Below are 27286 nucleotides of genomic sequence, written 5' to 3' on the forward strand. Positions count from 1 at the left end.
ATTCTATTATGAAAACATTCTGCATCCCACTTTGAAATGTGGCGTCTGGGGTCTTAAATGCTAACAAGCGGCCATCTAAGATGCATCAATTGGTCTCAACCCACCTGGATCAAAGGAGAATGAAGAACACCAAGGTCACACAATAACTAAGAGCCCAAGAGACAGAAAGGGCCACATGAACCGGAGACCTACATCATCCTGAGACCAGAAGAACTAGTTGGTACCCGGCCACAATCGATGACTGCCCTGGCAGGGAACACAACAGAGAACCCCTGAGGGTGCAGGAGATCAGTGGGATGCAGACCCCAAATTCTCATAAAAAGACCATACTTAATGATCTGACTGAGACTAGGGGAATCCCGGCGGTCACAGTCCCCAAACCTTCTGTTGGCACAGGACAGGAACCATTCCCGAAGACAACTCAGCAGACATGAAAGGGACTGGACAGTGGGTAGGAGAGAGATGCTGATGAAAAAAAAAAAAAGGGAGCTAATTATATCAGGTGGACACTTGAGACTGTGTTGGCATCTCCCATCTGGAGGGGGGATGGGAGGATAGAGAGAGTTGGAAGCTGGCAAAATTGTCACGAAAGGAGAGACTGGAAGGGCTGACTCATTAGGGGGAGAGCAAGTGGGGGTACGGAGTAAGATGTATATAAACTTATATGTGACAGTCTGACTTGATTTGTAAATGTTCACTTGAAGCTCAATAAAAGTTAATTAAAAAAAAAAACCTCTTAAACAAAAATGAAAGGTAAAAGTCAAATTATGAAAAATATTTTTAATGTATATAAAAAGTTTCACTAACCTTCACATGCACAAAGAATTTTTACAAATAAAAGACAAACAGCTGCAAAGGAAAATGGGCCAAACATAAACTTATTGCCCATGGAGTGGATTCCAACTATAGGACGGAGTAGAACTGCCCCGTAGGGCTTCCCAGGCAGTAATCTTTATGGAAGCAGACTGCCCCTCGGCTTTCTCCTGTGGAGCAGCTGGGGGATTCAAACCATTAATCTTTCGGTTAACAGCCGAGCACTTAACCACTGAGCCTCTAGGGCTCCTCTGAGCCAAATATAGCAGCAACACGTAATTCACCAAAAAAGAAGAGGAAGAAGAAGAAAAATTCAAATGGCCAATACAGTCTCACCAGTTACCAAAGAAATGCAAATGAAACCCACACTATGAAATCAGGTTTGAGATGTGAGATTGGCCACCTGTTTTTAAAGGGCAACACCCAACACTGACAAGGCGATTGGGAAGCAGTCTTATATATTGCTGATAAGTTTAAAAATTAATGTAACCTTTGACAGGACAGGAAACCCTGTGATTAAGAGGTACAGCTGCTCACCAAAAGGGCGGCAGTCGGAACCCACCAGGCGCTCCTTGGAAACTCTATGGGGCAATTCTGCTCTGTCCTATAGGGTTGCTATGAGTCAGTAACCGACTCAACGGCAGTGGGTTTGGTTTGGGTTTGGGTTGACAGGACAGCTTTATAGCAAAAGTCTTGAACATGATCATCCTCTTTGACCCAGCAACTTCACTTCTGGAAATGTATTTTAAGGAAATAATCAAGGATGTGTGCAAAGGTTTGGAACCAAAGAGAAATTCCCTTTCAGCCCTTGTTTTCCTCAATGTGCTTTTCCTTGGACTGACCCTTCCTCATCCTCAGAGAGTCAAGTGGGTGGGAGACTTGGGGAAAGGGAAAAAGAAGTCCTATTTTTTTTTTTTTTTTTTTCTATAGCCAAGCAAAAAGAGGATTCCATGTTGTCCAGATCGGTGGATCAGAGATTTTGTAGGATTTGGGCCAAAAGCCTCTTAGCACCAGGCAATATTCAGCACCCACCTGTAGTCTGTTGTATTGTGGTGGCTTGCATGTTGCTATGATGTTGGAAGCTATGCCACCAGTATTTCAAACACCAGCAGGGTCACCCATGGTGAACAGGTTTCAGTGGAGCTTCTTGACTAAGACAGACTAGGAAGAAAGGCCTGGTGATTTACTTCCAAAAATTAGCCAATGAAAACTCTATGGATCACAGAATATTGTCCAATATACCGCTGGATGATGAGCTCCCTAGTTTGGAAGGCATTCAAATTACAGCGGCCTCAACAATGGACTCCAAGATGGCGCAGAACTGGGCAACATTTCATTCTGTTGTAGGAATCACTGACTAGATAACTAACAACAAGCAATAACCATTTATTTGCCCAGGGGATGCCCTGAGCATATTATTTGTCTGTGGAACCTGGTGCAAGGATGAGTGGTGCGGTGCAGCAAAAAGCAGAGGGTAGTTGGGGCAGGGACAGACTCAGGATCCCAGGTTCCAGTACACTCATGGTCTATCTAATCTGAGGCCTAATTAAAATGAGTATTATTTGTGAAAGGATGAAAAACTCTAGCTGCCAGATAAAACCAAAAAACCAAACCTGTTGCCATTTGAGCTGGACTCATAGTGAGTGACCCTGTAGGACAGAGTAGAACTGCCCCATAGCATTTCCAAGGAGCACCTGGTGGATTAGAACTACCAGCCTTTTGGTTGGCAGCTGTAGCTCTTAACCACTATGCCCAGGGTTTCCAGTTGCCTAATAAGTGAAGCTGTATATATTAGATGGAATACAATACAGCCATTAAAATGAGAGAGGTCTATCATTCAGACAAAGAAAGATCTCCAAGATTTCAATAAATCTTTGTCACTGAATTAAAGAGAAAAAAATTAAAGGCAAAGTACAAAACTGCAAGTAGAACAAGATGTCATTTTTATATGAAAATAATTTATATATGTTAATATATTCATGTAATAACATTTTGGAGGAATATTCACTGAAACTTTAGGACTGATTATTTCTGGACGTTCGATATGGGGAGGTTTTTACTTCTAAATTATAAATTTCTATAAGGTTTAAATATTTGTTTAAAAGCATATATTTCTAGTCAGAATAAAATTAACAGATTGAAAACTTGTCAAAGAAGATATTCATGATCTATTGGTTGAAAAAACCAGGTCATAGAACAATAAGTTAAGTATAACGCTAATTACGTGCTTACAGGAGTTGGGGGGGATGTTGGTATAAATACATAGAGAAAACACTGTAAATTTTGGATAGAGGGCATATGGGGGTTTCTTAAATTACTCATATATATTCTTTCTGGTATTTTTGAATTTTTTTTTAATTTGTGAAACAAATTTTTTTTTAAGTATATGTAATGCAGTGTTCAATTTAAAGATTATAAAACAAACACTGGATCTACCATCCGTCTTAAGAAATAAAAGGGATAAAACCAAAGAAAATAACCAGAAGCACTATCTCAAAATGTTAACGTTGGCTACTTTATTTCCCTCATTTCATTTTTCTAAATTTCAATGATGAGCATGGGCTTCTCTTGCCATTTAGGAATAAACCCCCCAAAAATCACCAAAACCTGTTGACATCAAGTCAATTCTAACTCGTAGTGACCCTAACCACTGCACAACCAGGGCCCCTTTGTTGGAAATAACCACATGTCAATGTGGATGAACCTTGGAAACATGCTAAGCGAAGAAAGGCAGTCACAGAAGACTGTAAACTATATGATTCCATACATATGAGAGTCTAGAATATACAAATCCATAGAGATAGAAAGTAGACTAGTGGTCAGTTTTGACTGGGTGGAGAGACAGACAGATAGGGGGTGATAGCTAAAGGTTATGGGTTCATTTTCGAGGCACTGAAAATGTTCTAAAATTGACTGTGGTAAGGGCTGTCCAATTCTAAATATGCTACGAAACCATTAGATTGTACACTTTAAGTTGGTGATTTGTGTGGCATGCGAATTATCTCAATAAAGCTGCTAAAATGTTAAAAAAAAAAAAAAAAAGGAAGAAATAAAGAACCACACATGAAGAAGATCTGTCAACTCCAGAGCAAGGGCCCCAGCATTGCATACAACTCACAACAGGGAGGTTTAGCTGAGTCCTCCTGGCTCAGCCTTCTCCACTTGCCCAAGGGCCTGATTACCTGTTATTTGTACCTAAGAGCGCCTCCTCTAGGGCCCTGACGCAACCTGTACAGCAATGCTCTGGGGAAAAGGAACTGTGTCCCACAGTGACTTTGCCTCTTAGGTGACCTGAGAAGAAAAGACCCTGAGGTTTCAGACCCTGTGATCTGATGGGAGTTATGGGAGAAAATACCATATAGGTAAAAAATATGTAAATCTTAAAAAAGCACAATGCTCAAGAAGGACACTGTTTACTCGTTAAGCTAAACTATAGTTTAAAGAAGACTTTAGGGGATATTTTTGGTTTAAGGTTCAAGGTTTAAAGATTATCTCAGGGTAATAGTTTTGGTTGTTATTGTTAGGTGCCGTTGAGTCAGTTGCGACTCGTAGTAACCCTATATACAATAGAACGGAACACTGCCCAGTCCTGTGCCAGTGTCAATCCATCTTGTTGAGCGTCTTCCTCTTTTTCACTGGCCATCTACTTTTCCAAGCATGATGTGTTTCTCCAGGGACTGATCCTTCCTGATAACATGTCCAAAGTGTGTGAGACATAGTCTTGCCATCCTTGCTTCTAAGGAGCATTCTGGTTGTACTTCTTTCGAGACAGATTTGTTCATTCTATGGTATATTCAATATTCTTCACCAGCACCACAATTCAAAGGCGTCAATTCTTCTTCGGTCTTTCTTATTCATCATCCAGCTTTCGCATGCATATAAGGAGACTGAAAACACAATAGCTTGCTCCAGAAAGCCTGGATTCCATGTGATTTGAAATTCTGTTCTGCATTTCCCCCCTTTTGATCAGGATTTCTTATTTTTTAATAATTTTTATTGTGCTTTAAGTGAAAGTTTACAAATCAAGTCAGCCTCTCACACAAAAACCCATATGCACCTTGCTACACACTCCCAATTACTCTCCCCCTAATGAGACAGCCCGCTCTCTCCCTCCACTCTCTCTTTTTGTGTCCTTTTCGCCAGCTTCTAACCCCCTCCACCCTCTCATCTCGCCTCCAGGCAGGAGATGCCAACATAGTCTCAAGTGTCCACCTGATCCAAGAAGTTCACTCCTCACCAGCATCCCTCTCCAACCCATTGTCCAGTCCAATCCGTGTCTGAAGAGTTGGCTTCAGGAATGGTTCCTGTCCTGGGCCAACAGAAGGTCTGGGGGCCATGACCACCGGGGTCCTTCCAGTCTCAGTCAGATCATTAAGTCTCGTCTTATGAGAATTTGGGGTCTGCATCCCACTGCTCTCCTGTGCCCTCAGGGGTTCTCTGTTGTGTTCCCCGTTAGGGCAGTCATCAGTTGTAGCTGGGCACCATCTAGTTCTTCTGGTCTCAGGGTGATGTAGTCGCTGTTTCATGCGGACCTTTCTGTCTCTTGGGCTCGTAATCACCTTGTGTCCTTGGTGTTCATCCTTCTCCTTTGTTGATCAGGATTCTTGTATAGAATCTTTCCTGTTCATGACTTTTTAATGGGGGGAAAAGACTTTGTAAATGTAGTCTCTTCAAATTCTTCATGGTCACTTTTAGTGAGAACTTTGTTCACATAAAAAGGTGATTCAAAATTTAAATGATTATTAACCATTCAAAATTTTCCAATAGTTATAACAAAAATTATTGAGACTTAAACAATGCTTCCCTTTATTAGTTGAAAAATAGAATGCTGAAATTCCCATGAACAGACTGTGCATCCAATGACGCTTTTCCCTGTCGAGAATCTCAAAATAATGATGAAGCTTGGATTTGCAGAATGTGCATGCATTGCTAAAACTGTCACCTGCAGTCACTTCAGATGCCATTAAGAGGACAGGTAAACTGCAGATAGACAGGAGTATCTGACCTTTGTAAAGATGGAAGTGAGGAGCCACCTGGAGCTATGCAAGCGAGGAGCACACCTGGCTTCTTTCTCCTTGGACTGGCTGCTCCTGCGGTTGCAGTCCCTGCTACTTGGGTACATGGGAAGGGAACTCCTCCTCAGCAAGAGTCCATAGGTCCTCTGTCCAGGGTGGCTGGTAGAACACCACCTTGGCCACACCAGCTCATCAGGACAACATGCTCACTCCACAGGTGCCACATGTCATAGGACCGTGCCACATGCAGGGCTACCATAGGTCCTGCCCAGCTGCCCTAAGGGAGCAGACCAACATCTCTTGGCTCAGTTGCCATAGATGCTGTGGCACACTGGCTGGGAACTCTGCCTGAGAAGAAGCTGACCCCAGCCTAGCTTTGAGGATGGATGTGATTGGTGTAAGAGTAATCCCATCCCGTTGTCGGTGATTGTCCATGATTGGTTCAGAGATAGGCACATGACTCAGTTTGCTGGGGTCCTTTCTGGGAGAGCTTCTATAAGTAACCTTCTTCTTTCCACTGGATGTATTTTTATACCAGAACATGATATCTGGAATGGCAACACCCATCCACCCCCAGCTTGAGGGCCCAAAATAGTCTCAAGAAAGCAGAGATGAGGTCAACCCCAAAGCCCACCTCGCCTCTGGACTCTCAGATATGTCAACCAATATACATCCTTATTATTTAAGCCAGCTTGAGTTTGGGTTTTCTGTTCCTTGCAACAGAGAGCATCCTCACTCATGGCTCTGAGACAATCACAACAAGACAGGATGATAAAATGACAATGGCACTCACTATGCATTACCTGCATACAGCAAGGCAGTGTTTCTCCATTTGCAGATGGGGAAATGGAGGTTCACAGAGGCTAAGTAACATGCCCAAGTTCATATAACTCCCATGAGGGAGCCAGAAGTCCAACCCATGTGCACCATAATCCAGAGACCATGTTTTTTATCCTGGCAATGCACTGCTGGGCAACATGCCACTGAGGGAGGAGGCAGAGAACTTTAAAAGCAAAGGAGTTCAGAAAATACAGCAGCTTAAGGCCATTTAACAAACGGACAGACAACCCATACGCCTGAGCAGAAAGGAGCCCAGAAGCACTTACCATTCTGAGTCAACCAGAGACGGTACTATTTGCTATTTCAGAAGGCAAGGAAATAAACTCTAGAAAAACCATCATGTAAATAAGTTTTAAAAGATTTGCAAATGGTTTGGCAGTGTGTTATAAGGTTAGACTGACACTTAACCTCTTGATCTAGCTGTTTCTCCTCTAGGTACTTACCCAAAGAAATGAAAACTTACATCCACATGAAGACCTATGTCTAATCTTCATAGTATTTTTAATTCATAAAACCAGTAACCCAGTTACTCTTGAGTCAATTCAGGCTCACACCAACCCCATGGGTTTCAGAGCACAGCTGCACTCCATAAGGTTTTCAATGGCTGTGATCTGTTGGAAGTACATTGACAGGGATTTCTGCTGAGGGACCTCTGACTGAGTTCGAACTGCGAGCCTTTGGTTAGTATTCAAGTGCTCAAGCATTTGCACCACCCAGGGATTCTAGCTTTAGGTATAACAGCCCTGTAAAACAGTGGTAGTAGCATCAGAACCTGCCTAACTTCAGGGGGGACGTGATGAAACGAGTTTCTTTATGTGGCCTTTGCCTTGGTTTTTTGGAAAAACAGCTCAAGAGATTTTTTCCCCTAAGCCATGAGGAGTTACCTTTCCCCTAGTTCTCTACCCTGGAGGTTTTGTTACTTTTGTCCAGGTTGACTGACATTTTCTGGGTAAGCTGTAAACAACCTGTTTTGACACTTTTTTGTCTGGTCCTGATCTGCAGCCTGCCCTGTGATTGGTATGTACCTTAGAGGGATTAGTCAATAGACTGTGCAAATGAGGTGAGTTGTAGCCTACTATGCAAATGAAGTGTCTGTAAGGGATAGGTCAGTTTGTGGCCCTGGTGGGAGTGCCACGCCTTGAGATTGACAAGGAGTTTGTATATTTAAACAGCCAACCCTGCAATGGTTTTTTTGAGACAGAAAGAAGCCAAAGGAAGAAAGAACAGACAAGGAAGAAAGAGGCCAGGAACCTCCTAGAAGAACTGTAACACAGTCAAAGCCTATAACACTGAAGACAGTGAGAGGCATAGAAGGGGGCCAGCTGCAGAGCTGGCAATGATAGGCCTGGAAGGGGCCCAACAGGAAAGCTGGTGGCAAAAGACAACAGGGCTGAGAGGAAGCCTCCATGGCTGAAAGGAGCTGAGAGAACTGTCCTGCACTGAAGAAGGGAGACTTTGCCTACATGCTTCCTGATCCTGATCCTGAGTTGTAGCCTGTTCCTTAATAAACCACTTAACTGTAAGCATGGTCTGTGAGTTCTGTGTATGGCCACTCCAACGGATTATCAAACCCAGAAGAGAAGTAGAGGGTGCCACTGGAGGTACGGCTAGTGTCAGAATTGATAAAACATTGGGGGGTGGAGGTATGTCTGACCTCCACTTCATAGGGATCAGCCTTGGGCTGATCTTGATTTACATTGTCGTTAGTTGTTTATTGCCAGTCAAGTTGGTTCCAACTCATAGTGACCCTATAGGACACAGTAGAACTGCCCCATAGGTTTCCTAGCGGATTTGAACTGCCAACTTTTGGTTAGCCACTATGCCACCAGGGCTCCTGATTCATATTATCATCCCTGAAGTCTGACAGGTTCAGAAGCTACTACTAGCACCATTTTACAGGGGATAATGACAGGCATACCTCCATTCTCCAAACTTTTTACCAATTTTGATACCAGCTCTCCCCTCCATGGCACTCTCTACTTCTCTGCTGGGTTTGATAATTTGTCGCAGTGGCCACAAAGAACTCACAGACCATACTTATAGTTAAGTGGTTTATTAAGGAAGTAACCAGGGTACAACTTGGGGTCAGGATCAACAGTCTACAACTCAGGATCAAGAAACATGCAGGCAGTCTGGAAGGCTCCTCTGAAGAGGAGAACATGGCCCTCCCTTCTTCATGCAGGACAGCTCTTTCAGCTCCTCTTGACTGTGCGAGCAAGCAGACCCTTCTCTCTGATGTACATGCCCCCTCTCAGTTGTGCAGGCCTCCTCGTAGCCCCCTCAGGACAGGCTTCCTCTCAGCCCCTCCAGGATATACCTCCTTTTGGCTATGTACACCTCCTGTCAGCCCTGTAGACTTCTCTGCCTTCAGCCTCCCTGCCATGGGCCTCTTCACTGCTCACTGACACAGCTCGTAGCCAGCATAGCAGTTTTGTTCAGCTCTCTTAGCTGCATTCCTAGCAACGGGTTTCTGCCATCATCACCAGCTCTGCCGCAGAGCCCCTTCCTGGCCTTTTGCTGTTTTCACTGTTACAGCCCTTGACTGTGTTATAGCTGTTTTAGGTTCTTTGCCTCCTCTCTCTCTGCTTCTCTCTTCTTGCTTCTCTTGCCTTTTCTCCTTTCCTGCTTCTTTCTTCCTTCTTCTGTTTGTCAATCTCTATGAGGTTGGTGGCATATAAAACCAAATTCCTGGTCAATTTCAAGGCATGGCCCTCCCACCAGGGCCACAAACTGACCAATTCCCCCTCGGTAGGTTACAGACATTTCATTTGTATAGTAGGCTATAGTTACCTTATTTACATAAGTATATTGCCCAATTCCTGCCAGGTGTGTAAAATAGGCCAATCACAGGGCAGGCCGCATGCAGCCCGGGACCAGACAAAAAGTACCAAACCACAAGTTGTTTACAGATTACCCAGGAAAAGTCAATCAACCTGGACAAGAACTAGAGCAAAGGTAACTCCTCAGGGTTTAGGGGAAAAATCTCTCAAGTTGTTTTTCCAAAGGAACAAGGCAAAATGCCACATAAAGGAATTCATTTCACCACAGCCCCAGAATAGAAACAACCCAAATGTTCAGCAGTGATGAATGGCGGAATAAATTGTCATAGATCCACATAATGACTACTATTCGGGTGCTCGACTTCTGACAAAAAGGTTGGCACGTTCAAAGAAAGTCCTGGTGAGCTTCCAACAGATCACAGCCATCGAAAACCCTCTGAAACTCAGTTCTGCTCTGAAACACATGGGGTTGCACGAGTTGGAATCAACTCAGTGGCAACTGGTTTGTTTGTTTGTTTGGTTTATTCAGCTGTACAAGGGAATATAATACTGATACATGCAACATGGATGAATCTCAAAAGCATTATGCTGGATAAAAGAAGCTAGACAAAAGGCCACATACTTCATGATTCCATTTATATGACAGTTTGGAAAAAAGCAAAACCATAGGGACAGAAAATAGATCAATGACTTCCAAGTGCTGGGGTGGGAGGAGGGAATTGACTGCAAAGGGCCCCACGGATAATTCTTCTGGGAAATGTATATATTCCATATCTTCATTGTAGTGATGATGATATGACTGTATGCATTTGTCAAAACTCACCAAACATTTTTTAATTAATTTTTATTGTGCTTTAAGTGAAAGTTTACAAATCAAGTCAGTCTCTCATACAAAAATTTATACACGCCTTGCTATACACTCCTAATTGCTCTCCCTCTAATGAGACAGCATATCCCTTCCCTCTACTTTCTCTTTTCGTGTCCATATGGGCAGCTTCTGGCCCCCTCCGTCCTCTCATCTCCCCTCCAGACAGGAGATGCCAACACAGTCTCATATGTCTACTTGATCCAAGAAGCCTGTTCTTCACCGGTAACATTTTCCATCCCATATTCCAGTCCAATCCCTGTTTGAAGAGTTGGCCTGGGGAATGGTTCCTGTCTTGGGCTAACAGAAGGTCTGGGGACCATGACCTCTGGGGTCCTTCTAGTCCCAGTCTGACCATTAAGTCTGGTCTTTTTAGGAGAATTTGGGGTCTGCATTCCACTGCTGTCCTCCTCCCTCAGGGGTTCTCTGTTGTGTTGCCTCTCAGGGCAGTCATCGGTTGTGGCAGGGCACCACCTAGTTCTTCTGGTCTCAGGCTGATGTCTCTGGTTTATGTGGTCCTTTCTGTCTCTTAGGCTCATAGTTAGCTTGTGTCTTTGGTGTTCTTCATTCTTCCTTGCTCCAGGTGGGTTGAGACCAATTGATGCATCTTAGATGGCCACTTGCTAGCGTTTAAGACCCCAGATGCCACTCTCCAAAGTGGGATGCAGAATGTTTTCTTTATAGATTTATTACGCCAATTTACTTAGAAGTCCCCTGAAGCCACGGTCCCCAAACCCCTGCCCCTGCTTTGCTGGCCTTCAAAGCATTTGGTTTATTCAGGAGACTTCTTTGCTTTTGGTTTAACCCAGTTGTGTTGACCTCTCCTGTATTGTGTATTGTCTTTCCCTTCACCTAAAATAAAACTTATCTACTATCAGCACTGGGACTGGGTACTATCTAATTAGTGAAAACCCCTCTTCCTCCTTTCCTCCCTACCCCCCATCAAAAAATATTTTCTTCTCTGTTTAAACTATTTCTCGAGTTCTTACAATAGTGGTCTTATATAGTATTTGTCCTTCTGCAACTGACTAATTTCACTCAGCATAATGTCTTCCAGATTTCTCCATGTTATGAAATGTTTCATGGATTCATCATTGGCCTTTACTGATGCATAGTATTCCATTGTGTGAATATACCATAATTTATTTATCCATTCATCCGTTGATGGGCATCTTGGTTGCCTCCAACTTTTTGCTATTGTAAACAGTGCTGCAACGAACATGGGTGTGCACATATCTGTTCGTGTAAAGGCTCTTATTTCTCCAGGATGTATTCCAAGGAGTGGGATTGCTAGATCATATGCTAGTTCTATTTCTAGTTTTTTTAAGGAAGCACCAAATCGATTTCCAAAGTGGTTGTACCATTTTACATTCCCACCAGCAGTGTATAAGTGTTCTAGTCTCTCCACAACCTCTCCAACATTTATTATTTTGTGTTTTTTGGATTGATGCCAGCCTTGTTGGAGTGAGATGGAATCTCATTGTAGTTTTGATTTGCATTTCTCTAATGGCTAATGATCATGAGCATTTTCTCATGTATTTGTTAGCAGCCTGAAAGTCTTCTTTAGTGAAGTGTCTGTTCATATCCTTTGCCCATTTTTTAATTGGGTTATTTGTCTTTCTGTGGTTAAGTTTTTGCAGTATCATGTAGATTTTAGAGATCAGGCACTGATCGGAAATGCCATAACTAAAAACTTTTTCCCAGCCTGTAGGTAGTCTTCTTACTCTTTTGGTTAAGTCTTTGGATGAGCATAGGTGTTTGATTTTTAGGAGCTCCCTGTTATCTGGTTTCTCTTCTGCATTTTTAGCAATGTTTTGTATACTGTTTATGCCATGTATTAGGGCTCCTAGTGTTGTCGCTATTTTTTTCTTCCATGATCTTTATCATTCTAGATTTTATATTTAGGTCTTTGATCCATTTTGAGTTAGTTTTTGTGCATGGTATGGGTCTCGTTTCATTTTTTTGCAGATAGATATCCAGTTATGCCAGCACCATTTGTTAAAAAGACTGTCTTTTCCCCAGTTAACTGATTTTGAGCCTTTGTCAAATATCAGCCGATGGTATGTGGATAGATTTCTGTCTGGATTCTCAATTTTGTTCAATAAAACTCACCAAACTTTAACACACAATACAGGGGAGGTCAGCACAACTGGACTAAACCAAAAGCAAAGAAGTTTCCTGAATAAACTGAATGCTTCGAAGGCCAGCGTAGCAGGGGCAGGGGTTTGGGAACCATGGTTTCAGGGGACATCTAAGTCAATTGGCATAATAATCTATTAAGAAGACATTCTGCATCCCACTTTGAAGAGTGGTGTCTGGGGTCTTAAATGCTAGCAAGCGGCCATTTAAGATGCATCAATGAGTCTCAACCCACCTGGATGAAAGGAGAATGAAGAACACCAAGGACACAATGTAATTATGAGCCCAAGAGACAGAAAGGGCCACATGAACCAGAGACTACATCATGCTGAGACCAGAAGAACTAGATGGTGCCCGGATACAACCAATGACTGCCCTGACAGGCAACACAACAGAGAACCCCTGAGGGAGCAGGAGAGCAGTGGGATGCAGACCTCAAATTCTCATAAAAAGACCAGACTTGTGGTCTGACTGAGACTAGAAGGACCCCAGTGGTCATGGCGCCCAGACCTTCTGTTGGCCCGGGACAGGAACCATTCCTGAAGCCAACTCTTCAGAAATGGATTGGACTGGACAATGGGTTGGAGAGGGATTCTGGTGAGGAGTGAGCTTCTTGGAGCAGGTGGACACTTGAGACTATGTTGGTATCTCCTGCCTGGAGGGGAGATGAGAGGGTAGAGGGGGTTAGAAGTTGGCAAAATGGATACCATAGGAGAGAGTGGAGGGAGGGAGCAGGCTGTACCATTAGGGAGAGAGTAATTGGGAGTATGTAGCAAGGGGTATATAAGTTTTGTGTGAGAGACTGACTTAATTTGTAAACTTTCACTTAAAGCACAATAAAAATTATAACAAAAAAAAAAAAAACTCACCAAACTTAAAATTTTGCCATGTGTAAATTATACCTCGGTAAACCTGACTTAAAAAAATATATTTCTATATTGGCATATAAAGTGATGGGCTTCACTTTTGTCAACTGTTCGAGTCTCTGGTGAAGGGAGCATGGACAGACACAGTGAGCTTAGCAAACCTAGCTGCGACTCCTTTTAACAAGCTCCTCATGTAACCAGTGGTGGAGTGTGCAGTTTGGGGCCAGGACTTCTGGGTGAGGAAGGGGATTCCAAGCTTCTATTTCCACCCTAGACTCATCCCCAACTACTATTTGACACCCTCACCTGGATCTCAAATTTAACACATCTAGAACTGAGTTCCCAACCTGCCCCCACAATAGCACCACCCACATTCTTCCCCATTCAGTTAACTTCTCTGCAACACACAGGGGTCGCCATGAGTCTGAATCAGCTCAATGGTAACTGATAATGTTTACTTACCTGTGTTTGTCTGTCTCCAGCATTAAAATGCCAGCTCAAGGCCAGGGATTTTTTGTGAGTTTTATTCACTGCTTAATTCCCAGTGACTAACCTGGCCCCGAGGAGGTACTTAATAAATGTTAACGGAATGAAGAGGGCATCAGAAACCTCAAGAGAGAAAGTGACTTGCTCAAGGTCTTAGCCATCCAAATCAATAGCTTTCACTCTTAAACAAAGCACCAAGCCCACAGCTTTGGCCTGGAAACCTTCCTGCAGCAATGCCAGGTCCTGGAACCAGAGCCAGGCCAGCTAGACTTTATCCCCAGGACATCCCCATGGAGGCCCAACCTTGGGGGTGCCCATCAGACTCTACAAGGACCAGGGTATTCAGGAGACCAGTCGAGAGGCTGCCACTGGAGAGCATTGGGAATGGGATCCTCTGAAGAAGGAAACCTGGAGATGCTGGTGCCACGGTCCTGTGGTCAGTGGAGGCCAAGGCAAGGGGCCACCACCTCCCCCCAGCTGCAGAGCGGAGGCTTCGGAGACAGTTGCTGAAGCCCAATATGACAGGAGAGCCAGGAGTGCCCAGCAGAAGAACCTGAAGCTGCTGTAGCTGGCCCCTCAGGATGGGGTTGATTCCAAACATGCCATGCTCTCTTCCCTGCTGTCAGCCCCACACCCAGCAGAGGGTGCCCTGGCCAACAAAATCCAGGCTCGGCCATACTGCGCCCTCTGGCGGCCACATTAATTAGGGCCGGACGGGAGCCCTTGCTCTTCCCAAGCCCTTCCCAGTGGAGGGATCACTCATTCTTGGCCTCCTTGAGGGCCTGGGGCCTAAGCTATGGTTCCAACTGCACAGATGAAGATCCAAAGAGGGGGACATCAGCAGCCCTGTTTCGGGCCTGAGTCCACCACGACCAGCCTGGTAGTAACCATGATAATCAAGTTGGGCTGGAGATGGCATTGGTGACGACTATAACACCCTATGTGGTATGCCCTCACTATGGGCCAGGCTCCAGACCAGGCCACTTTGTACCCACCATCCCATGAGATGGTTCTTTTCTTCCTACCCCACCTTACCAATGAGTGGACTGAGGTCCAGGGAGGGGATAATACCCACCCAATATGCCCCAGTGAGGAGTGATGCCAGGAGCGGAGCCCAGGTTGGCCTGACTCCTCTCAACGCTGTACTTTCCCTCTCTGCCCCTCCAACTGCTCATCACGAAACACCTCTTTTCCAGGCCAGATGAGATGCAAAAAAGCTCAACCAGGAGTTAAAGAAGTATAAAGTATAAATACCAGCCAGCTTTTATTGAGGACCTTCTGTGTGTAGGCACCAGGTTTGCAAGAGTCCTCCTCCCACTTCCCTGTCCTTCCCACAGGCCAGGGAAGAGGGTGGGCCTGGGCAGGAAGGACCCAGGTGTCAAGCTAGTGGGGAGGTGAGATGGAGGTAGAAGGGCAAAATAGCCCTAGTGGCTGAGTCCTCAGGGAGAACAGGGTTCCTGGGGTCTAAAAGAGCCTTTCTCCATCCCCCCACCCCAAGCCCTGAAACAGGACAGGCAGGGTGAGGGGGCCCACAGGTCCTGCCCTTTTGCTGTGTGATCTATGGGAATGGGATTCATCTCTGAGTGGTATCTCCCTCTATAAGACTGGAGAAGGGTCCAGAGGGCAGAGCGGCCATGCTTATGGTGGTCCCAAGTCTCTACTGGGTCTGTGGTTCCTGGGGGCAACTCCTGCCATGATCTCTTCCTCTCCTCCCTGGGAAGCTGCTGGCCTGCTCCTGGGCATACCTTTAGTGAGTACCAGCTGGACCTGGTGGGACAGTAGAGGTAGGAAGAGAGATAGAAAGACATAGAGTTGGACAGTGAGAGGCAGAGACAGCCAGGGACAGCCAGACACACTGACAGAAACAGACACAAACGTAGTCAGAGACAGGGAGAGACAGAGGAGGAGGAGACAGGCAGAGAGAGAAAAAGCTAGAGGTAGACAGAGGGATGCAGAGACAGGCAAAGACGCAGGGACAGAGACAAAGCCAGAGGTAGAGTCAGAGAGAGGGAGAGAAGCTAGGCTGAGAGGGGAAAGCAGAGACTTGACAGACTCACACCACAGAAAGTAAGAGAAAACCAAGGCCCGCAGGGCTGGGGCCCAGCCCTGCCCTCACCTAAAGCTCGTCCCGGGGTTGAGGATGGAGGCTGTGCCCGCTGCTGCTGACCAGGTCCAGGCGGGGGTCACGCAAGGTCTTGTGAGAGCCACTCCAGGTGATGAGGCGGCCACTGTCGTCATCCCAGAGGGAGGATGTCTCCGTGTCACTGAGCCACCCCTCATCCCCCGCATAGTGGGTGGGAGCAGTGAGCAGGGGCTGGACCGAGAAGGCCCGCAGGTCCCGTGGCCAGAAGTGTGCCTTGTATTTTTCGCTGCGAGGTAGGAGCATGGCTCAGGAGGACTGACGGAGGGCCTTGTCCCAGACCATATGTCTGCCTGGAGCTGGGTACCTCTCCTGCCCAAAGTACTTCCCTGCCCACCCTAGCTATCCCGAATGCAGCCTGGGGAGTGGAATTTCTATTATCCCCATTTTCCAGGTGGGGAAACAGAAGCTCAGAATATGGGCAGCACAGGATTCACACTTAGGTCGGTCTGACTCCAGGGCTAGGGTGGGCTATTCCTGGGTGACTTGGTACAAATGACCTGGCCTCGTCAGCCTCAGTCTCCCGCACTGCCCAGCAAGGGGCGTGGACTTGGTACTTGCTGGTGGGCTCCTGGGACGGGATGCCCCTGTCATGCCCCCTGCCCTGCCCCGATCTGACTAAGCCTCACTTGGGGTGCTGGTCAAACATGACGGGCAGGAACTCGTCCACAGGTAGCATCCGGCTCAGGGGCTGGGAGGCCAGCAACTTGCGAGCCCCCGCCAGGCTCAGGGCATATGCCAGCGTCCAGTAGGAGTACCCAGCCATCACCAGGTGTGGAAGCCCCTCCACAACTGCCTCTTCCTCAGGGTTCACCTGCTTCCGGCCGAGGTAGCTGTAGGTGATGCAAGGGTCTCAGGAGTCACCAAAGACCCTGGGGTATCCCAGGACCCCTCCCTCAATTCCGCCTTACAGGGCCAGACTCAGGAGGGGGACTTGCCAGCGTTCCCAGAGTATGAGGCAGACCTCAAGAGGCCCACCCCCTCCCTTGCCCCTGGGGCACAGGCTACCTACATCAGGTCCCACGGAAGTTTCTCTGCCTCCACCTCTTTCATCAGCTGCTCCAGCCGTCCCTTGAAGTTGCTTTGAAAGCGCACATCATCCTCAAACACTACGACCTGGGCCAGACCCCTGGCAACCACCTGTATTACACAGCGGGGGTGGGGGAGGGGAGATGGCTCTTCAGATTTGGGCTGTCCCCTTCCCACCTGTGAAGCCAATAGGCTCTTGGTGACTTCAGTTATATTCCAAAGACACAACCCTAGCCACATCACTCAGCTGCTCCAAAGCCTGCTGTGGCTCCCTCTGTCTGGGGACTAAAATCCCAATGCCTCATTCAAGGCCCTCCAGGCCCCCAATCTAGGCCTCCAATTAGAATCATGATGACAAGCACAATCCTTGCTACGATTCATTGAGCAATGACTATATCCCAGGGGCCACAGTCCTACTGCTTATCTCAAGGGACCCTCAAGGGGCAGGAAACATGATGATCCCCACACTGTAGATAAGGAGACAGAGACGCAGAGAAGTGAAACCACTTGTCCAAGGCCACATAGCCAGGAAGCGGCAGAACCAAGATTGAACCTGGATCTGTTGGACTCCAGGGCTCAGCTCTTCATCTCAGCCTCCTGAGCTCTGCTAAGGTAGCTGGGCAGGGCAAGGAACGGGGGAGACTCCAACCCCCAACATCCCAAAGAAAAAAAAAGCACTTTGTAACTTTTGAGAATGTGAAAAGAACATGAAATCAGCTCAGCAAATGATGAAATATGAATCGTCTTTCAATTTGTCCAGGGACAGCAAAAAAACAGCATGAACACACACACATATATGTACATTTTGGCTACACGCAGAAAATGAAAACAAGGAGTGAGTCTTTGCACTGTCTCCTAGAGGGGATACTTATTTGAGGGCCCAGTCACTTGGTCTCCCCAGTGGTGTCCAGACAGTGACCCCTCATTGGGGTCTCCTGCCCCCAGACCCGAGGCTGACGCTTCCTGACCAAGTGTTGAGCATGCGCCAACTCCGAGGCCTTCCTTCTTTCCAGTCCTGGACACACTGAGCTCCTTGTTGCTCAAGACCTTTGCCCCCAGTTGCCTAGAAGGCTCTTCTCCGTGTACCTCCATGGCGAGACCTGCCCTGACCTCACATCAGGTCAGGAGCTGTGTCAGTCCATGCCCTTGGTTCTTTATTGATTTCTGTGCCCCACTCTGGGCCATGAACCCCAGGAGGGCAAGGACTGTATTTTTCTTGTTCACCTCTGTATTCTCAGAGTGGAACATCTCCTGGCACACAGTAGGTGCTTCATAAAGAAAGACTACAATAAATAAGGGTGCCCCTCAGCTTGAAGAATGTAATCAGTGTCTCTGAATTGTACATGTAGAAATTGTTGAATGGGTATACATTTGGCTGTACATATTCTTAACAACTAAAAACTGAAAAAAAGAGAGATGAGACCGGAGAAAGGATAGCCCCACGAGGAGGTATCTACAAGCCAAGGCGCACCTGGGGCTACTAGAAGCTGGGAGAGACAAGACACTTTGGAGGGAGCATGACCCAGACGACATGTTGATTTAGACGTCTAGCCTCCAGAGCTGTGAGACAATAAATTTCTGTTCTTATAAGTCACCTATTTTGTGGGGTTTTGTTACAGCAGCCCCCAGGAAACTAATAAAATAAATAAATAAGGGTGCCCCTCAGTGGAGCCTGGTCTGGTGCTGAACACACAGGAGGTCTAAAGCCACTGGCCTGGTGTTCGTTAACATCTTAGCACACTCCTTCATTCACCCAACGCTGGGCATAGAGCAGTGCTAGAACAACCCGGTCCCTGACCACCCCGAAGGGCATGACCAAGGGGGTGGGGGTGCTCACCTCCTCCCAGATGGCATAGTGGCTGAGGAAGCAGCCCACCTCTCCCTTGGTCAATGTGCGGCCTGAGTAGGGGTCCTGGTAGCCAGGGAGCAGGTCCACGCCAAGGCTCCTGATGATACTGCTATTGAGGGTTCTGAGGGAGACAGGTGTAACAGGGTGCTTGAGTAAGGAGTGCCTGCTGGGGAACCCCCCAGAAGGGTCTGCTCTGTGCACGTTGGGAACAGTCACATTAGAGTCTGGTTTGAAGGTTTCAGTCTTGGAACTCCTTTATGTGGCCTAACATCATCATTGACTAGACCTGCAGAACCATGGTCACCTCAGGAAGCCAGTAACAGAGACAAGGGGTGACCCTCAGGGAGGGGGCAGCAGTATGGGTGGGACAAGGCAGGGTGGCTGCCTGAGGGGGAAGCACCCTAGGAAGGATGTGGGGAACATGGTCAATACTTCTTGGGCAGGAGGCCAAGCAAAGGATGGACATTGGTGGTCAAAAGGGCTGGGGGCTCAGAACAAAGAGCAGCAGGCACAAGGGGCCATGTGTGACTCTGATGGCTGGATAGGTCAGGTCTCTGGCTTCCCCCAGGGAGATATTTGGTCTGCCTCACCCCCACCCATCAGGGGCCTAAATCCACAATAGAGAATAATCATCATGATAATAATAAGGAAAATTTCTAATACTTTGGGATATTTTCTATGTATCAGGCCCTACCTAAATCTCCACTGAGCCCTTACAAAACCCCCTAGGAGCAAGGCACAAGCATTTGCCATTTTGCACATGAGGAAACACGGCTCAGAGATGCAGTGGGGGGAGTTACTTGCTGAAGGTCACACAGCTGGAAAGTGGCAGAGCTGAAACCCAAGCCCTGAAGCTCCAGATCCTGGGCCTTACCTACTCTTTTCCCTCCCACTAGAGGGCCATCTTGTCCTGTATTCATCCTCCCTCAAGGCCCCTGAGACAAACATCACTTAGACCCTGTCTGAATACCTCCTAGAACAGGAATCTCATCCAAGCCATCTGCTTTTCCTACTGCCAGGTTGCTCAAGGATGGACCACACTGCACCCGCAACTGCCCAGTCCCTCCGCAGCAAGCCTCACCGGCCATCCACAGCATCCACCACCTGCCCAGCGATCTCCATCTCCCAGAGCGAGTTCAGCATGCGCTCACGGCGGTCAGGCCGGCGGGCCAGGCTGATGACAAAGACCTGGGCAGGGTTTGGATACAGGTCTGGGAGGGGCGGGAGGCCTACACACCTCCCAACCCCAGTCCCATAGGTTGGGGGGACTTACCTCATCAAACCCCATCTTGCTGGGTCTCTTTGGGGGCCGGGACACATGAGCCGAGGCCTGCATGGGGGGCCCATCAACTGCAGAGGGAACCGCCGCCCCAGTCACAAGTCCCTGCTGGCACCATCCTGGAGTCCTAGAGCCTCCCCTCCACCAGCTCACTCCTGCCCTCTTCGCAGAATGCCCAGCCAGAAGGGCGCTCTGAGACCACAGAATCCAACCACCCCCCCACAGGGATGTGGAAACTGAGGCCCAGGGTGGAGGGAGGGTACTAGCTCAGAGTCATAGAGCGAGTTAGGGGCAAGGGTGGGACCCCAAGTTCAATCCCCCCAAAGGTCAGGGCCTATGGCGGCATTGGCAGGGAGCAATGCCGGCAGGCAGGTGGCACCGGCTCCCAGCCCTCACCAAGTGCTTCCAAGACTAGATGGATGAAGTTGACCCTTTCGTCCTCTAGACTGTGGTGAGATTTCACAGGCACATTCATGTACCCATAACGGTGCTGGTTGCACACATGGACCGAGACTCCTGTGGAAAGAGGCCGAATTCTGGTCGGAGTTGGGGGCAGAGCACTTAGAACCTGGCTGAGAGGTCCTAGGCCCAGCTGTACCAGTGACCCAATGTGTGAGTCCTCGCTGGGACTCACTTTCCCTACCTGTGTGATCGGACGGCAAAAGGGCTTGGATCCAGTAATATCTAAGGGGTCTTTCTGCTCAGGTGGCTTATTCACTTAAATGTGTCTAGGGCACCTGTTGTGTGCCAGGCCCTGTGCTGGGCCCTACCTGGTGGTGAGCAAGACAGATGGAGTCCCTGCCCTTAGGAGACCACAGTGAAGAAGAAGCAAACCCCCAGCAACCACAGCCATATGATGCCACCAAGCCCTGTTATAAAGAAAATCTCACCCATCTCTGCCCATCCCCTCTGCCCTCACCCTGATCCACACACCATCACCTTTATTTACTCTTCACCTTCTATAGACTGTGAACTCCTCGGGGGCCGGAACGTTGTATCTATTTAAAAGCTGACCCCATGCCCAGCATTAAGCAAGGTGCCTGGCTCAAAGCAGGGAGCCAATACCTGGATGTTGGAAGCATGAATGATGGAGAAATACCTACAGTTCACCAAATTCCTTCAAGTCACTGACCGAGAAACAGCAGGGGTTACTCGATATAGTGGTAGCAATGAAAATATAAGGGAACGCTTTTGCCTCTTCTCATTTTCTCCATTTATTTGTTCCACTGTCACTTTTTGCACATGAAATGATTTTTTTTTTTTCCTTCTCGCATTTCTGCACACTGCAGACTTTCCCAGGAAGAGAAACTGCACCTTGTACACAAAGCAACCTATTATGCTGGGGCAGGTGCAACACTTCGTGATTAAATGGTCATTCACCCTGATCATCAACGCTCTTCTCCACTCACCAGATAGGCCTCATGCCCTTGGCCAACCCTCAATTTACACCCCAAATTACATTCTCTGTGGCCTTCTCAAGAGCCTTGCTCCAGTGCTAGTCCCTCTCTCTCTCATTAACTTCAATTCTTGTTCAAGACTGGCTCCCTCCCATCTATACCCAACACTTTCTAGTAACTTTCATCTTAAAAATAACTAACACCAGACTGGTTTTTCAACGTGTAAATCCAAACATGTAACCCTTTGAGGTAAATCCAATCACTGTGACCCAGTGCTCTCAGACAAAAGACTAGGTGCTTGTCAGTCATGCCAGCTCCTGTCTACCTTTCCTGCCTTGGCCTGCACCGTATTCCTCATTCACTGTGTTCCAGCTATGCTATCTTCTTATGCTCCCTGCTGCTACAGGGCCTTTGCACCTGCTGGCCTCTTTGACTGAAATGCTCTTTCCTGCTCTGTTTGTCGTTAATGCCTACTCATAGTTTAGATCTCACCCCAAAGGGTCACTTTTTTTAGGAAGACTTCCCTGAGCAGGTCGATTCCAGTCTAAGCTCCCAAAGCACCAAGAACTGAGAAGCTCTCCTTTCTGTCATAGTTGTGGACTGGATATTGATTTGTCTGATGCTTTGATTGACATCTGTCTCACACCGGACTGGAGGTTCCAGGAGGGCAGGGATTGCCTGGTTTTACTTACCACTGCCTCTCCAGTGCCTGGCACATGGTGAAAAGAAACCCAACCCGTTGCCGTCAAGTCGATTTCAACTCATAGCGACCGTATAGGACAGAGTGGAACCGCCCCATAGAGTTTCCAAGGAGTGCCTGGTGGATTCGAACTGCCAACTTTTTGGTTAGCAGCCGTATCTCTTAACCACTACGCCACCAGGATTTCCATGGTAGGTACTCCATAAATATTTGTGTAATGAAGGAATAAATGAAAGTGCCAAGATGGGGACAGCCAGAGAAGGGACATCTAACCCACTGGCTTAAGAAGGGCTACAACCTTCAAGAAGGACAAACAGAAGGTAATAGGATGAAGCGAGGAGTGGCAAAGGACATGCTAAGCAGGGGGAACAGCATGTGTGATGACCCAGAGGCCTTCAGTGGATGCTCAAGGAGGGCTGGTCCTTACCAGCTGCCTGACAGGCGTAGGCGAAGACGATGATGTCATCAAAGGGCCAGGTATAGTTGGGGTGAGGGGGATAGAAAGCGAGCTGGGCTGCCCCCTCAGCCCGCAGAGATACCAGGAAGGTGGAATGGACCATAGGGACACGAAAGCAGCCCCGGCGTTGGCGGTTCTTGGTGGGGAAGTACTCGGCTGTACGGCGGTAGTAGCCCTGGGGAAGGGGGGTGCTCTAGGTTGTAAAGAGCCCCTCCCTCCATTCCCAGCAACTGTTCCTCCTGCCATGGCCCACAGACCCCAATACCTTCAGACTCTCTGCTCTCTGGTCTGTCCCTCCTCCCAGGACCTCAGACTTCCTAAGGCCCCCATCCTTGGCCTCACCTGGGGGGTGATCCCGCACCAGAAGTTGGAGTAGTAGGTCTGCGAATCCAGCATTGGGGCCACCACAGGCAACCCTTGCTCCATAAGAAGCTGCAGCGTCTGGTTATTGGTTAGAATGTTGTCTGTGTCTGCAAACTGGGAGGGTGAGGGAGGAGGGGTATCACATGCCTTGGCCCTGTCCGGGCTATAGACCACCAAGGAATTCACTGAATAGGGTCCCACCAGGCTGCCAGAGACCTAAAGTGTTCCGAGAATCCAGTGGGAGTTCCCTTAAAGAGGTCTAACCAATGAACTCAGTAGATCTGTCTTTGGACCAAAGATCCAGTCTGGGGTGCTGGTTCAGGGATTAGGTCCAGAGACTGGACCTGAGTTGCTGATTTAAGAATGTTATCTGAGATACGGCTTATGGAGCAAATCCAAAAACCTACTCTGAGCTCTAGTCCATGAACCCAGGCTCAGTTTGTACCCTGGGCTCTGGTCCAGAATTTAGGCCCACTTTTTTATTTATATACCCTAAGATCTATTTCAGAGATCCAGGCTTAGTACCTAGTCCGAGCTCAGCCTAGGGATCCAAGCTTAACAGCTGATCTGGGCTCTGGCCCAGGTTGCCAGGCGAAGAATCCAGCCTACAGGAGTGGTTAGCCACATCGAGATTTTTGCCAGGGACAGATACCATCACCAGTGAGAAGCCAACCCTAGGCCAGGCTTCCTTACCAGGATATAATCAGCCCCCCAGTCCCTGGCAAAGGTCAGAGCTTCCTGCTTCAACTCCATCAGAAACTGGTACCGTTCTTTGGTCCAGTGCTTGGGACCCTCTTCGTCTGGGTAGGACCTGAGGGAGTAAAGACATGACATGTTCTCATGGTGTGGGTATCTCTCCCTGTCTGTAGGGCAGTGGACAGAGCCCTGGGCTGGCCCTGGGCTATCCCTTTTCCTCTCTGGGCTACAACTGTTCCCCATCTTCTCCAGAACCTTTCCCCTCAGGTCACCACCTGGGCTCCCCCTCGGGCCTCCAGACCACAGCTGCATAGTCATTGCCCACAGCAGCCAACCACTCCTGCAGCATCTCCTTGGTGTTATCTATGTTGTGGTCAGTGGCACACCTGGGGACAGAGAGGAAGAAGGGTGAGAGGTCACAGCCACAGAAGGACAGAAGGGCCAAACCCAGACTTGACCCCTGGAGCACCAACACCTATAAGGCTGGTCACCCCAGGCCACAGGGGAGGGTGGCACTGAGGCTAGGTGTGCTACAGTGGCGGGGGGAAGAGGGGCTGGAGGCAGGACAGCCAGGTCCCAATCACAGTTCTGTGACCGGCTGTGTAACCTCAGGTAGGTCCTGTTCCCTCTCTGACTTCAGTTTCTCCCTCTGTTGCTATAAGCTTTCCTGACCATGTCATGGGCTGAGAGAACAGAAGGTAAATGTGTTTTGAAAAATGAAAGGTACCTCGACTTTGAGGAGCACACCTGCTACATTCCCTGGTTACTTTCTCTCCTTGCTGTGTGACCACAGGTCAGTCCCTTTCCCTGTCAGGACTGGACAGAACAGTGCTGCTTCCCTCCACCGGCAAATTGTAATAAGGGTCAAACCATGCTCTGAGCTCCTGGAGAAGTGCTGATGAGCCCAAGCCCAGGTGCCTCAGAGCATAGGTCTCTTCTCCTGGGGAAGGGGCTCCGGTGACAGAGAAGCAGGGCTTAGCCAAGAGCCCCAGCTTGAGTGATGCTGCCCCTTTAAGCCAATTCCCCAGGAGTGAAGACTAACTACGTGTCAAGTCTTGGAGGGGTGGGAACTAACTCCCAAACTGTGGTAATTGTGGGCAGCCTCCCCAGGCCACGGCTCCACCTCCAACTTTGGTGTCTTGGGTGGTGGGGGTGGGGGGGTAGTTTGTCATTTCTCTTAGTTTATCCGCAGCCTCAGCTCAGGACTCCTCCCTGTTCTGGCTTCCAGAGACTGGAGGTTGTGGTCTCTGATACCAGTGCTGTATGCAGATGCCTGCGGGGAGAGACTCCAGGAAAGGGACAGTCCCCAGCTGTGCAGTCCTTGGCGGACAGGGCCTAGCTCAGCTGGAGGAGAGCCAGTCTGACTCCCCTGCAGAACTGCATGCAGCCCAGGGCTGACCGCACTCCCACCTGCTCCCCAGGAAGCTCCAGTCCTGCTGATTCCAGCCATGTCAGGCCCCAGGGGATTCCAGCCTCAGGGGACTCCTGCCGGTCCAGTGTCTCCAAGTCAAGCCAACCACAGGTCCCACAGAGTTGAGTTTGGGCTCCAAGGGCTGAGGTAAGAGGGCCTGGGCCCAACTTAACACCCAGAGGCGGTCCCAAGAGGAGAAGAAGGGGGCTGGAAGAAGGGGTGGGTGTCCCTGGGTCACCCCCACGGCCTAGACCTAGGTCTACCTTTGCCAGCCAGGGGCTTGGGACTCTGGAGGGCCTGTTTGCGAGGGTGGGGCCTGTCTGGGCAGGGAGCAGATGAGGCCACCGGGGCCGGGAGCCATCTAGGAGGCTGGGGGGAGATGTCCCGTGGGTACCAACGCCTGGGTCTCTCTCACCAGAGGGCCAGCCTGGCCCGGGGGTAGTCCAGCCGCTCCAGTGCGCCCAGGTAGTGGGGCAGTGAGTGCTCTGCATTGCGGGCCAGGATGACAAGGACCACGGCCGGCGGCGGCGGCTCCGCGGTGCCCGTACCCACCAGCCGCGACCCCAGCAGAAGCAGCAGCTGGAGCAGCAGCGGGGCGGCGGGAGCAGCGTGCATGGCGGGCGCTCGGGCGGCGGCAGTGGCGGCCCCCGGAGCTCCCCGCCGGGCCGAGGGGAGTGGGCGGGGCGGCCGGGCGGGCGGGGCCCGGCGCGGGGCGGAGCCGAGGAGGGTTAGGAGCCCCTTTCCCTACCCTTTGCCCGGATTCTCGAGTTTCTGCCCCTGGGCCAGGGGCGTCGGGAGGGCCAGGGCCGGGAGACCCGCCCCAGACGCGCCCCAGGAACAGGCCCCCCCCGCCTGCGCGGGACCCTGGAATGGGGAGAAGGGAAGGGGAGGGCCTGGGGTGACGGCATTGGAGCCGCCCGAGCGTGTAAGAGCGCTCGACTCTTCAAATCCCTGATCGTTCGACCCCCAGAATCCGGCTTCACTGGGCGTCCGACGCGCCTGAATCCAGATTCTCTGGTCATCCAACCCTCGGACTTTAGCCGCAGTTCCCGCAGGGCAGCACCGACCCGGCCGCTACCTTTCCAGGGTTCCCCGGCGCCCGCCTCCGCCTCTGCCCCCGGGCGCCCTCTGGCGGGTCCAGATGGGAGCTTCGCAGACCAGAGAGGCGACGCGTAGGTCTGAGAGGAAGACCCGGTTTGGAGGGCGGGAAGCGGGTTTCCCTGGCCTGGGCGCGCCATCCCGCGGCGTTTCGCGACTGGCTTCCCCAGCGCGTCGTCGTCCTCCGCTCCAGCACCTCCGCTGCTTCGACCCTTTAAGAGAGCAAAGCCCACACTTCGATTGATTGAACTGTTGAACACCACAGAGCCCCTCACAGCGACCCAGTCCCCTCCAAGTCAGGGGCTCCAGCCTCCCCTGGGGCAGAGCCTTGGTCCTTAGGACCCTGCTGGGATGGGAATGGGTCTGCAGCAAAAAAGAGAGGGACCTGGAGGCACTAACGGTGGTTTCTAGCCTTGTATGTACTGCCTATCTCAGACAGGCCACTTCCCTGAACGTCAGCATTCTCATGGATAAGATGGGGCCTATAACACCTGAAGGGTTTGCAAGAATTCCTTGAGAGAATAAATGCACTTGAAGCTTCTGTGGGAAGTCTAGAACACAGGGAGGGCTCAGAAGAAGAGAGGTCAGGCGGAGGAGGCCCCAGGAAAGGCAGGCATCTCCCCCACATACTCACCCTTCCATCTCACCTGGACGATCTGCTTTCCTTCAGGCACCTTTGACTCTCTCTCTCAGCCTCCTCCCAGGGTCAGGTAGGCAGATTAGGCCTGGGCACACTATCTTTGCTGGTAGCCATGGGGCCCAGCCAGGAATGGAATTACCTAGTGATGGGACAGCTTGTAGGGGGGTTGAACTCCTGAGTCCTGACCTCCAGCTAAGCTCCAAGGCCTCCATCAGGCTCAAGGTCAAAGTTCCCAGGTGAGGCCATTTCCCAGCCAGTGACCTACAATGAGAAGGGCCCAAGGCCCCAAGAAAGCATCCTGGGGAGATTCAGGAATCCCCTCCCTTGCATTAGTAGCCTCTGGCCAGAAGGCACTCCCAACCCCAGACACAGCAAAGCAGTGTTCTCTACCTCACTTATCCCAGAGTCATCCCAGAGTTCTCC

General features: G+C 49.3%; 1 protein-coding gene across 3 annotated transcripts; it reads right to left on the reverse strand.

The window, feature by feature from the left end:
• Positions 1 to 15044: 15044 nt before the first annotated feature.
• On the reverse strand, positions 15045 to 25740 carry CERCAM (cerebral endothelial cell adhesion molecule). Of its 3 annotated transcripts, none has more exons than XM_064291369.1 (13): positions 25541 to 25740; positions 23990 to 24100; positions 23712 to 23829; positions 22998 to 23132; positions 22626 to 22830; positions 20498 to 20617; positions 20096 to 20172; positions 19904 to 20010; positions 18811 to 18943; positions 16957 to 17084; positions 16574 to 16777; positions 15921 to 16032; positions 15045 to 15571 (listed from the first exon to the last, which is right to left on the reverse strand). In XM_064291369.1, exons 1-12 carry the CDS (start codon positions 25738 to 25740, stop codon positions 15921 to 15923), a joined length of 1650 nt encoding a protein of 549 aa, XP_064147439.1. In that variant the 3' UTR covers positions 15045 to 15571. The 3 variants fall into 3 exon arrangements, with proteins under 3 accessions (XP_064147439.1, XP_003407742.2, XP_064147440.1); XM_003407694.4 differs by having other exon boundaries at positions 15921 to 16173; XM_064291370.1 differs by lacking the exon at positions 25541 to 25740 and adding an exon at positions 25125 to 25532 and having other exon boundaries at positions 15921 to 16173.
• Positions 25741 to 27286: the final 1546 nt, after the last annotated feature.

Source organism: Loxodonta africana, chromosome 9 (assembly GCF_030014295.1).
Source record: "Loxodonta africana isolate mLoxAfr1 chromosome 9, mLoxAfr1.hap2, whole genome shotgun sequence".
Lineage (NCBI taxonomy): Eukaryota > Metazoa > Chordata > Mammalia > Proboscidea > Elephantidae > Loxodonta > Loxodonta africana.

Coding starts and splice junctions, on each gene's coding strand:
- CERCAM (XM_003407694.4), bottom strand. CDS start 25,740: ATGCACGCTGCTCCCGCCGCCCCGCTGCTGCTCCAGCTGCTGCTTCTG. Junction 24,101..25,540: donor CGGGCCAGGCTGGCCCTCTG/GTGAGAGAGACC, acceptor CTCTGTCCCCAG/GTGTGCCACTGACCACAACA. Junction 17,085..18,810: donor ACTATGCCATCTGGGAGGAG/GTGAGCACCCCC, acceptor TGTGTAATACAG/GTGGTTGCCAGGGGTCTGGC.